Raw genomic sequence first — 12,730 nt, forward strand, 5'->3', positions numbered from 1 at the left:
ATGGACTACAGGATTCTTCTATCAACTGATGGTCTAGTAATTTTGCTACTTGTTCTTCTATCTCTTTTTTATCTTCCATAGTACACCTGTACGGTCTCTTACTGCAATATTTGTCAACCATTAAATCTATCCTCGCTTCATATCCATTCACTGTGCCCACGTCATATTTATGTTTTGCAAACACTGTTTTATATTTGTTAACCAGCGTATCTATTTCTGCTTTTTGATGTCCATTTAAATGTCTTATTTTTATTTCAAAATCTTCTTCTTTAAAATGTTCATTAAAATTTATTCTGTACTCCTTTATTGACTTGTTTTTATTTTCCAGATTTTTAATTTCTGTATGTACTGTTTCTATTTTCGTATGTTTTTCTTCCGCTTCGTTTTCGTTTTGGTCCTTTTGGTACTGTTTCTGGGTAATTTTTAAGTCTTCATTTTGGGTCAGTTTAAACATTTTTATCATGTCCAATCCTATCAAAAAATCATATTTGAAATTTTGTTCTTCGATAATATATACATCAACTGTTTCTTCTACCTCAAATATTTTTATTTTTAATTTCGTCAAACCACTTGTCTTTTTAACACCATTAATCGTTACTAAATCCGCTATGTTTAAATTATTTTCTGTTCGTTTTAATTTCAATAACTTGGAATTTATGAGAGAAACGTTTGAGCCTGAATCGTAAATTCCATATATTTCTAATTTATCTTCTAATAGCAGTTTGATTTTAATTAATGGTGTTATTATTCGTTTTTTTGTTCAGTTTCATTTAATTCCGCTTCTATCACCGAATTGTTTACGTGTTTAATGAAGTTCTTTTTTATCTTTTCATTTTCTCTTGTTTTAAACCAACATATAGCTTCAGGATGATAACGTGTGCCTTTGTTAAGTTTCTCACATATTTTACATGCTTTTTTCTCCTCAATTTTCTCTGCTAGATTTTGGCTTTGGCTGGCATATCCATACCTTCTTTTTACAACATAACTCTGTTTATTTATCATGTTTTCATACTTGCTTACCTCATTGAATAAATCAATGGTGTCTTTAATTGCTTCTCTATTAATCTTGTTTAGTATAAATTCTGGTAAACCAGTTGCAATAAGATCCACCAAGGTACCAGTATCTATTGTTCTTCTCATATCCAGTAAAAGTTTTTCTTTCCTTATAGCATAATCCAACAATGATCCATCTTTATATTTAAATAATAGTGCATATGTTACTGGGTTCCATCCTTTGTTTGTAAATGTTTCACAAAATTTTGCTTTCCACATTGACCATTCTGCATTCATTGTAAATCTTATTAGCATGGAACTGTACCAGTCTGCACAACTCTTGTCCATAAATAATCTCAATATCTCAATCTTCTTCTCATCTGTTGTTACTTCGAAACGTTCACATTCTTTTTCAAAAGTATCGATCCACAGGTTTGCATTTGAATTTTTGCTTGTAAATTTTTCAATTACAAACTTTTCTGCAATATGTTTTAAGCTTTGATGTTTACTTTCCTGTGTTTTTTCCATAAATTTCTCTAATAACTTTTCTAATGTACTCGTTCCTTCTTGATGTGAGACAGCAATTTTTTCTTGATGGTCCAGTTCTTCTAAATACTGATTTCCAAACTGTAAATTACCGTCTTCATCCATATAAATCTTACTTAGTTCTTCCGTCATTGTTATCCAAACTCTTCTTATCTGATGTCTTTTTGCCAAACTGTTTTTAATTTTAGCATAAGCAGTTGTTTTTGTTATTTCTTTATGATAAGCAGCAGCTTGAAGTTCCAGCGGTATAGCATATATTTTGTTCTCACTTGTAGTGATTGAGGTTATGCACAAAATATTTGATTTTCGGTCTTCTGATGGCAGTAATGTAAATTCAAATCGTAATTTCTCCATTTCTAAGCGACTTTTGTATATAAATATGTCGTTTTATAAGATTTATATGGATTTTGGCTAATATAATAAGATTATGTGTTGCTCTGTAATCAAAGAATTTTATTTCTTTACTATAATGTTATCATAACAAAATACACTTAATAATTAAACATGCTAACTAAGAACATACCTGTAATCAAAGAAACGACATTTATGCTTATTTTTAAGCCAGTTAGAAATATTATATAAAATACAAATTAGTCTACGTAACTTAAAATAATCAAGTGTCAGATGTCAACTTTGACACTTGAAAAAAAAAAAACAAAACAATTATTGCGTTACAGCCAGCGGCAATTTCAAGGAGATTATTTAAAGAGATTTAATCTCTTTACATATGCATGAATCCCGTGAGACGTATAATTCTGTATATTTAGAAAATAATTTAAGTTTTTTTAAATATTAATTTATTATGCATTCGAATTTTTTATAGTTTTATATTTTGGTCTTTACAAAAATGTAGACCGACTCCATATTTATAAACTTTTTCTTTGAATTTTCTTTTCTTACAACGAAAATATTCGGCTGCAAATGCTTCTCTTATCTTTATCAACATTACTAACTTACTCGTCGTATCGTATCAACAGTGGCTGCAAGTTGTCTTTGATTACTTGTGGCTCTGCCCACCCCATTAGGGATTACGGGCGTGAGTTTATGTATGTATGTATGTACTAACTTACTCGTAAGACTTCGTACGGCTTTCATTACTTCATGACCGATTTCGCCAATGAACTGACCTATCTTAACGATCAATTTATTAAAGGTATAGAGCAACTATAAAAATGTTGTTTGGTAAGGGTCAAGTATGTTATTAAATCAGCAGATTATCTTAATTATTGCGAATGTTGCCAATCTAGTGCCCAATGGCACTCGAAACTAGTTGCTCTAGATGGCACCTGCACCGGTGGCAAAGCACGCAACGACTTTAGAAATAACCTTGAGCATTTGGAGAATTCACACATAAAAAACAAACGAGGTGGCGACTTATATGAATGTTCGCTGAATCCCCACTGGGATTCAAACCCGGAACCTCAGGAACATGACCCCAACGCTCAACCACTGGACTACAGAGGCCGTTAAGAATCCTTTAATAGTCAGAACAGAGCTGACTAAGTACTTATCATTCGGACAAAAAGCACTGAATTGTAACTGTAATTTTTGGTTTCTGCTGACACAATCCTTTTTTTAGTTCGCATTTTTTTTTTTCAATTAAAAGATCTTTTAAAGGATATTTACTGATGATAAATTATCCGACAATCTGTTACCTATAGGTATGCTCAAAATCGTCTAATTCAAACTCTGTTTCAATACCAAGATTAACGCCAGTTCGTGTGAAAAATTGTGTAAAATACTTCATAAACTTATTTACCTGAACCATGGTGTGCGTATTGTAAGTTGGCGTTAGTCATCTGTTGTTTGTCTTTTCATCTATATCAAAAAAACAAAAGACGAACGATGATACATCATACGAACTCTTGGATTATTGTACTCTGAGTCGGCGTGCGTGTATGAAACGATTGATGAATGTGGAGGAAGCTAGAGAAGTGTGTCAGGATCGAAGTAAACGGAATTCCATAGTCTCTGCTTACCCCTGTGGGAAATAGGCGTGAGTTTATGTATGTATGTGTGTAACTCTTGGATAACAGTCGGTTTGCAGTTATGCTAACCACTTAAAAACTGCTGCTGTTGCTATTTTACAGCTAACCTGCTGTTTAAATACAGTCAGTTGGTAACGAGCCTTGGACATGAAATCATGGACAAGATACAGGACTAAGTATGTTTCTTAACCTGGCTGGCCACAATATTTCTTAACTCTGGAAATTTTCCCGTGTTGTTTTTTTCTGACTGGCATTGTGGCTTTGCCTATTCTGAAAGGTGATTTTGAAGGCGATTATGGTAAGGATTTAAAAACTCTTTCTAAAATTCAAACCCCATTGTTTAACTATTATGTCTGGAAGTCTGATACGGAGGAGAATTATGAATGGACTTCATAAATATCTCATACACTTCTTTGCTCCAAAAACCCTCAGGTATGTTGTCTTAAAATCCCCATTTCTTGGGAGTTAGTGAAATTTCGTCAAAGATATTTTAGAAGTCAAAAAAGAAAAAATACGTCGTGCACAAAATTGAAACCTTGACATTTCGATTTGATGACGTCAAACTCTTTATAATTTATGCGTATTAAACCTAAAACGTGTGTTAAAAATTAAGAAAAACCAGCTTAATGGCTTAGCTATAAAAAGTTTCTAAGCTTAAAAAAGATGCATTAATAATTTATGGCATGATAAAAAAAAAACAAAAAAGCAAACGTTCTCTGCACTCTGGATGGTCTCACGATGGTTTGATCTCAAGTTGTCTAGATAACAGTATAACAATACTAAAGAAAATATCGCAAAAGTCGAATAAGAAATTTACACACTTTCCATCCAATAGTTCCTGTTAACTGAGAAAATGATTTAATTATTGTCTAACATAGCTATCATGTCTAACATAACCATAGAGGTACCTTATAGATCTATGTGCAATGAATGTAGGTACCTCTGACTACCCCAATGAGATAATAGTCGTGAGTTTATATTTGAAGTTTTTTAAAAGGTGCGTTCACGATAACTAATATTTGTTTTATTATATTAACTCATACTTATAATAATTTTCTCATGCTTATACCGACTTATATGTAATTTTCGTGTGGCCACACGTTTTCCTAAATGATGTACAATTACAAAGAATATCAAGATTGGTATCAGCATTTTCATTGCATTGTTGGTGGGGACATATCACAAAAAATACTTTGTGGTCCCTATTTTGGTTAGGACATTACAGACTGATCACCTGATTGTCCGAAAGTAAGACGATCCGTGCTTCGGAAGGCACGTAAAGCCGTTGGTCCCGGTTACTACTTACTTATGTAAGTACGTAGTCGTTATATGAGTCATGTCAGGGGCCTTTGGCGGCTCAATAGTAACACTGACTCCAGGGTTTATGAGGTTGGTAATTCACCTCACAACCCACACGATAAAAGAAGAAGAAGCATTGTCTTATTGATGACTGGAGTAAACTTTATATAGCTAAAATATTGGTTCCAAAGACCAGTCATGGTGGTGGGAGTCCGTGACGTGTACTACAATGGGAAATAAGCGTGATGTAATTCCTTTCAAGTCGTAACATGTTTTTTTACTAGGAATCCACCCAACTATCCTCAGACAGCAAACTGCATCAAGTCTAAGCCACAATGAACCGGGGACATTCTGAGGACAGTCCAGGAACAACTCTCAAGGCGTCCGAGTTAAACTTGTTGGTCCAAGTACGCCTCAACTTGGCACAACTGGCCTAACATTGCTGTATTGTCCGAGTGCTTTAGTAAATTAAGTTGCGCAATTGTTTTAATGAAGTTCTCTTAATATTATTTCCCTTTATATACTTATTTAGTATTATGACACAAAGTTGTGCTTAACAACGTTATGACTACGCTTTACTGCGCATCTAAATGTCGCGTCATGAAAAATTTATCAGTGCCATATTTGCCTTTAAGGTGCAAAGTATTCCTCAGGTGCTGCCAATCTGCACAAACAACCTACGTAGATTGGCGAATCCTTTTACCTTATCAGCTAGTCAACTTAAGTATGCCATCAAGAAGAATGATCACATTTACAGCTTGTTTCCAGGTTTATGGCTGCTTTTTACTTTTGAAAAGGTAGACTTTATTCAGAACCCAATTCTTCCTGTAGCTACAAAAACGCCACGAGCTTTTCCTAATTACAACCTGTTCTTTATTAAATACAGCGGCATGTATTTGTTTTTTATGTACCAGTCTGTATGTCCCTTACATTTTGGCTACAAATTATGTCCTCGCATCTACACAGACCTCTAGCAAACTCGATTAAGACCTTAACGCCGGGTTCGCCCTCCTGGAAGTTTTAACTTGATTAGTCGTAATATTAGTCAACACAACTTCCTACTATGTGTCAGTAATGGCCTTTTCACAACTAAACGTGCCAAGTTGTTCGAGACACGGTGATTAACGTCAACGTTTCTGAGCTGAATGTGGATGTAATTGATGTACGAACATCACAGAATAATGTTCCAAGCGAAATGATTATAGTTTCATTTTGTTTATTTGAATAATTTATTGTAGACACCATAACATAGAAACACAATATGGCAACATGAAGAGGGACAAAAAGCACAACTTATTTCTAACAGAAATTTCTTCCAGTAGGCTTGTGAGGGTGAAAGATTAACGAGGAGAAGGTAGATAGTGTTTACAAGCATACATAATATTTATACATATGTCGTGATCAGAACTTGGAACCGATTACTTCATGATTCGCTCGACCATTTCATGAAATGCTCATATTTCATGTAATAGACAAATTTCGTTTGGCCGCGTCATTAATGTAGGCGGTTCATTTACATTTCGAAACAATTAAAATTGTTCCAGATGAAACTAATGAACAGAACAATCTTACGTGACTTCACATAAAGGGTAATGAGATCCGAGAGGGACCGGGATTTGAATTCCAACCGAATAATGAGATTTTAGGCAATGGTAAACACAGACCTAAAAAAATTTGGACAATGCTAGGATATCTACCGAATATGTTTTGCACGCTCATAATTGAGGAAAATCTTGTAAATACTTAGTTTTTCTCCATCTAACAAAAGCGTTATTGTTTGTACATGAGTTCCAAGACCCTCATAACGTGATTGTATGACTTAACTTGTCGACCTTGTTTCTTTAAAACCAACATCATGACTATGCTAACAGTATGTTTTCTGACAAAACAGAGTATTTCCGACTCAATTCCATTAGTTTACAGCTAAGCCAACACTAACCTCCACGTGCCACTACCAAAAGAATCTTCCATTGCAAAATGTATTTTACCAAATTTTGGGCACTTATCCTTATTTTGTAATTTTTGCCCAGACACCGTGTCAAACGAGGAAAACAAGGATAAAATTAGTCAGTTCAATTATGTTAATGGCAGCCTAATCTTGTTAGCAATGCATGAAGAATTTTTTTGCAAAATGGCTCCCAGTATTTAGTATTCTTCCCTGTGAAAAATCTCTGCGGTTGGATCTGATGAAAATCATTTTTTTTTTTGGTTGCTATGTTGTTTTAAGATACCGTACTTTAAGAACAAAACATTTTTGTTGTCCGTTCCGTCTATCTGTCTGACTATCTGTCTGACTATCTGTCTGACTATCTGTCTGACTATCTGTCTGACCATCTGTCTGACTATCTGTCTGACTATCTGTCTGACTATCTGTTCGTCTGTCAAGCCTCGTTCTGAGCGACAACGAATGAAAATCTTTTCTCTTTTTCTTTTCTTGTCTTATCTGGTCTGAAGTGTCCCACTGCTGGGCTAATGCCTCCCTCCATTTGTTTTTTGACTCCCTCTTTGATTTAATTTAAAATGATTACCTTATCAGTATTAAAAGGTAGGCAAAGTGGACTACTGTGATCCTGTGTGTCACCGGCTTGCTTCTCAATAAATGGAGAACGCTGCTTCGATCCCCGGTTGCTGGACCTGCACCAATGAATTATTAATTTCTCTTACCCTAGGCCATTAATTACCATAGACTACTATACGGCCTTCATCACATTGGTCTAACACAAAGCTCGATAAAACGACGGTACTCAGTTCATCTTGCGATGACCCAATCAGGAATATAGTCGATGTTCTGTTAGATAAAGCGGACGAAAAGACTGGCGGGTAGATAAACAACGCAGACAGTAGATAGATAAAATCTTTATTTATGTTTAAGACGTTACATAAACTTGTTAATATTAAAATTTGGGCATGTTTGAAATTTAAAACTTAAAAGCTCGGCTGATGTCGTATCGACCCACGTGGGAAGCAATACAACGCCGATTTTCAGCCAAATTTAGTAATAACGTCCCGTCTCGGTACAAAACTATACCTAGAATCGACTTCATTCAGTCCGATTCACTACCATTTATGAAGAAATAAACATGGACTAATAAATTACTACCGATAATGAACCCTCCTCTACAGAGCACTGAAGTGGAGCCTACTTATTCAAGCGTTCGCCCACCCCCACATAAGAATTCTATTAACGTCAATTTTCCCTCGAACCGAGCTTTGACGTATGATATTCCCGTTCTATCAACGTCTAGCCTAATGAGAGTCATACGTGAACCAATCTCAAGGGCCCTTGGCTTGAAGAAACCGCACTTTTTCATAGGAAATTGAGGGAGACGCCTTTCGGAGTAGCTTTGAAGATGCAATTACATTGGAAAATCATTAAGTGTCTGTCGCATATTGAGGATGGAATCACACGGGCCAGTGGATTTTCTAATTAATTAGCTTGCGGCTCAAACTATACACGTACAATGCATAAGTATATACGTACCTACTATACCCAAAACCATAGTTGCGATAGCGATTAGCAGAAGGTTTTATTTATGGGTCACCAATATGCAACGTACCAGACACTTCATACAAAACGCCTCGTTTTCATTTCATAATGGCGTAATCGTACACGCGCATCTGTGTGTGTTAGACGTCTAACGCCCATACGATTGAAGGCTAAAGTAAGACCGAGAGGGGTGAAGTAAATCTAGCTTAGCCGCTGGCGGGGAGCGGAGCGGAGAGTTACCGTTCTGTACAGTCATGAGCAATATAATGTACTCACTTTAGGACTCTGTCGCACTAACATATTTGACATTTAGTGAGACTTACAGTTCAATTAGTCAAAAAAGTTATTGTGACATGGTACCAAAGTGAATACATATTAATGCTCGTGACCGTACGTAGTTTTTCTTTGATAATAGGTAAATAAATAGATTTTAGGTGATAGTACCGATTCACAAACATACTTAAATAGGTTCTTAGGTATTAGAAAACGAAACAATAAAAACTAGCGAAAAGATTTTCTTTTAATTATGTTATTGGCTAAATATTAAAAAAATAGTAAGGGAACATGGGCAAAACTACAGTCTAGGTATACTTACAACTAATAAGATATTTGAATGAACCTTGAGCAACTAATAATAATACATTGTTATAAAGATAATGATCTCAGCGTACGCTATAAATAACAGGAAACTTTGAATGCGTTTTAAGAAGTAAAATCTTATTTTATTTTTCTCGCATAAACTAGTGTTGTAACTAGTGTCGTTATAGTATCGATATCGATATTAACCGATACCCTGCTAATATTAGTATCGATAGTATGATACTGATCTGATACGTACAATTTGAAAAGGAAAAGCAGCCAGTGTAAACAGCCACAAATCACTAATCGTAACACTGACCTCTGTAGGTCCATGTGAGGTACATACAATAATTTAATGTACAATAACAATTATTATTATTATTTGTATGTCGTTTCCATATCGCGGACCTATAGAGGCCTGGACTTTTGGAAGGCGTGTGTGAGGCTGAAGCCAACACGTAAACGCCCCTTAAGACATTTTAATCTAATCATTAATTTTATCTTATTATTACACTTATTATTATTTTTTCTCATATGGTTGAAGTATGTATTGTATGTTAATAGAGATAAGAATTATTTATTGCTTATGTATAATTCAAGGAAATAAAATGTAAGGTTTATTGACTCTGTTTTTTGTCCTGTAATTACATTGTTTTTGTTTTTTTTTTTCACACAAAAATAAATGCATGTGTGTTATATTATCTTCTCGCCATCAAGGAGGGTAAGTAAATACTCTGGATTTCCATTTGCCTTCGATATTGATACTAGCTTTTTCCACATAAATTAACCTACTTATCTAAGAAGTTTGAGATTTGTTAATAATAATTATGTCCTTACTATCCACTACGTTCTTATTTTAAACCATGTTTTAAACAGTACACTTTATCTAAGCGGGAATCCTATCCCGCGAAGATTCATTCTGATACTGGATAGGTATCTTGTTTAATTTCGCTTCAAATAAAACTATATTGCGAGAAACGGAAGGTAAAGCTTCTATGGAGTGAAATAATGGAATTGGCAAGCGGTCGGCCGCAGTTTTACAATTTAGTTACAACTCCATTCCCGACGGATTCCGTTGTAGGTAACTAGAGGAAAAATGTTTACTGGAAAATACATTTTGGCGGACTTTGTTGGCTCGCCACGTCCAGTGAATGAGTGAGAAATTAAGGAAGTATAGTACAAAGTGTAGGTACAGTATACAGTGTAGTGTATACAGTATGACGAAGTAGAATGATAAGCTCTTGAAAAACCACGCGACCGAAGCGCTTGACTTCATCTATACGATCGAAGCAATATTATATTATATTATATTATATAGTTATTAATATGGCGGTAAGCTTCTTTTTCGATAGGGGAGCCGTGGTAGGTTCAAACTCTTGCCTCTTACTTTGAGATCGCAGGTTCGAATCCAGCACAGGCCAATGATTGTCGAATTTGTTTTCAAATTCATGTTTGGATCATAAATGATTAACACATGCTCAGCGGTGAAGGAAAACATCACGAGGAAACCCACATTCCCGAGAAATGCATTTTCGGAAGTATGTGACCTAACCTCGCTGGTTTTCCCTTCGCGGGTTGGAAGGTCAGACAGGCAGTCGCTTCTGTAAAAAACCGAACCTGTCAAATCTTCAGGTTAGGTACGCGGACCCTGTGAAAAACAGGATAATGTTACGGAGATAATGATGGCGGTAAGCTTCTTATTTCAATTATTCTATGTTATGATTATATTATAATCATAATTTGGTAAAGTTTTTTGCCTGGCTGTATAAAGTCCTCTCGCCAAATAAAGCTATGAATCATCAGTGCTATTACTTAATGAGAAACGGTAATTTCAATATTTACTTTTATCCATCAATGCAATAATTTTCGAGTCTGCAGATGAAACGATATTCCAGATGTTTTCAATGATTGTGTTATAAAACGTATCGCAATTTCCATACAGCGACTGATGTAGTATTAAGTAAACAAAATGTCGATCTGTGAAGGCTCTCTCCCTTGAAACTTGCCCTCTTTCTTTCTCTAACTGTCCCTTGAGGGTAAGCGAATTTATGATACCTCAATAACTCGAAAAATCAAAAACAAATCCTAACGCCTGTAAAAATATATTGGCAATCTTGTCGCACCAAAATACGACTCTCGAAGGAATATTCCGATTATCACTGGAGTCGTTATTAGACAACTTTGTCACCGTAATTCGTGAAACTCATTACTCCATCCCCTCGGGGCAGACACAACCGTAGATCTTCTTTCGCTCTTGTTTGTTCCCTCTAATCCTATTATAGGTAAGCGTACACCTTCAAAGTTGGAATTCAATGAAACTCGCCTTGTTATTGACACCGGGTTTAACCTTTTGTGTACGTTTTTGCTATATAGTTGTTGGCAGGCAACAGAGTTATGTACGTCGCGATGTATTCGACTAGAAGACAAAATATCCATAATTATTGTTAATTTTCAACTAAAGCTTACTGAAATAATTGCAAAAACTGTTATTTCAACCTGTGCGGGAAATTATTCGGGATTCGTTGGCCGGTAACATAGTAAGGTAGGTAACCCTTTAAATAACTGCATACACTTTGTTTTCTTAATGAAATAGATCCCTTGGAACACATAAATCACGAAAACTATATATTAAAAAAATGCCTTCATTGAAAGAGATTTACATTCTAAAGAGTGTAAGGTAAACCCTTCCCAAAGTAAAGCACTAAACTCCATAAAAGGGCCAAATCCATGTGTAGGTATGGTTTCGGCTATCGAAAACCGTAACTAAGGACAGTGATTTGTGAACACAAGCTTCAATTCTGTCCCCTAAAAGGGCCATTTATAACTCGTAACGTCTTGACGTTCTTGACCCCTTTAATATTCAGTTCACTCAGTCTCGACCCGTGGACATACCTACTTGAAAGTGAATACGTAATTTATGCGCAACATAATATTCCTTAGGTTTCCATTATGCAACAAAATTGTTCAAATCAAAACTAAATTATGACTAAGTTTAATAGAGCTTCGTACACCTATTTAGGTTACCTACGTTAAATGCTTGTAACATGGCAAGTTTTCTGAAAGGGAAACTTCTGACTCATTCTTGATTCACTCACTGGCTGATTGAATTAAGAACGAGTGTCAAGAGAGAGCCCATTACAGGTCCTCTTTGTGATGTAGAATAAGGATAATTACCAACTTAAAAAAAGAGAACATTCTCAAATCGACCGTATATTTATTTTTTTAAATTTGAAGTCGGGGTGCCAAGTAAATGCTACAACGAGGTACCGATTCATATTATGTTTTTCAAATACTGATTGTTTTGTAATTTTTTGTTTGACATGGTTTTGTAATTGCTTTGATATAGGTATTTAACAATATTGTGTGTACATAGTAATTTGATATTGTAGTAGGGTTGTTGTAGCATTTACTTCTCACCGACTTCAAAATTATAGAATTAATTAACTTATTGAAAAAATACGTACTTATTACTTTGTGCGAAATCAATTTATTTATTGCGCATAAGCATCAAACCCCAAATTAGTTAAGTGCATACTAAACAAAAGCGATAGGTAGAAGTTAATAGATATAAACATATATGACTCAAGTGGATAGGTACAATGGTGAGTGTCAGTGGATTTACAGGAAGCGTGAGGTCGGGAAAGTCTCAGTGAATTAATTAAATCCAGTTCTTGCGGTGGGTCCTGCTATTTGACTTCTTAATTAGGCCCCATGTTCGGAAACACGCTCCGTCAATACCCCGGGCAACGAGATGAGAGTACTTACCTATTAAACTGGGCTATAGAAGTAAAGACTTCTATCAGCAAATGAAATGTTGGTTAAGAGAGAAAAGGTATAC

The 12,730-nt window shown here is 35.2% G+C and overlaps 1 protein-coding gene across 1 annotated transcript; it reads right to left on the reverse strand.

Moving 5' to 3' along the window:
* Positions 1–744: 744 nt before the first annotated feature.
* LOC126371598 (uncharacterized) lies at positions 745–2,133 on the reverse strand. The gene is made up of 2 exons (XM_050016916.1): positions 2,063–2,133; positions 745–1,976 (listed from the first exon to the last, which is right to left on the reverse strand). The coding sequence occupies exon 2, from the start codon at positions 1,891–1,893 to the stop codon at positions 745–747; it is 1,149 nt and encodes a 382-aa protein (XP_049872873.1). The 5' UTR covers positions 1,894–1,976; positions 2,063–2,133.
* Between the last annotated feature and the right edge of the window lie 10,597 nt (positions 2,134–12,730).

This window comes from Pectinophora gossypiella, chromosome 12 (genome assembly GCF_024362695.1).
Source record: "Pectinophora gossypiella chromosome 12, ilPecGoss1.1, whole genome shotgun sequence".
Classification (NCBI taxonomy): Eukaryota; Metazoa; Arthropoda; class Insecta; order Lepidoptera; family Gelechiidae; genus Pectinophora; species Pectinophora gossypiella.

Coding starts and splice junctions, on each gene's coding strand:
- LOC126371598 (XM_050016916.1), bottom strand. CDS start 1,893: ATGGAGAAATTACGATTTGAATTTACATTACTGCCATCAGAAGACCGA.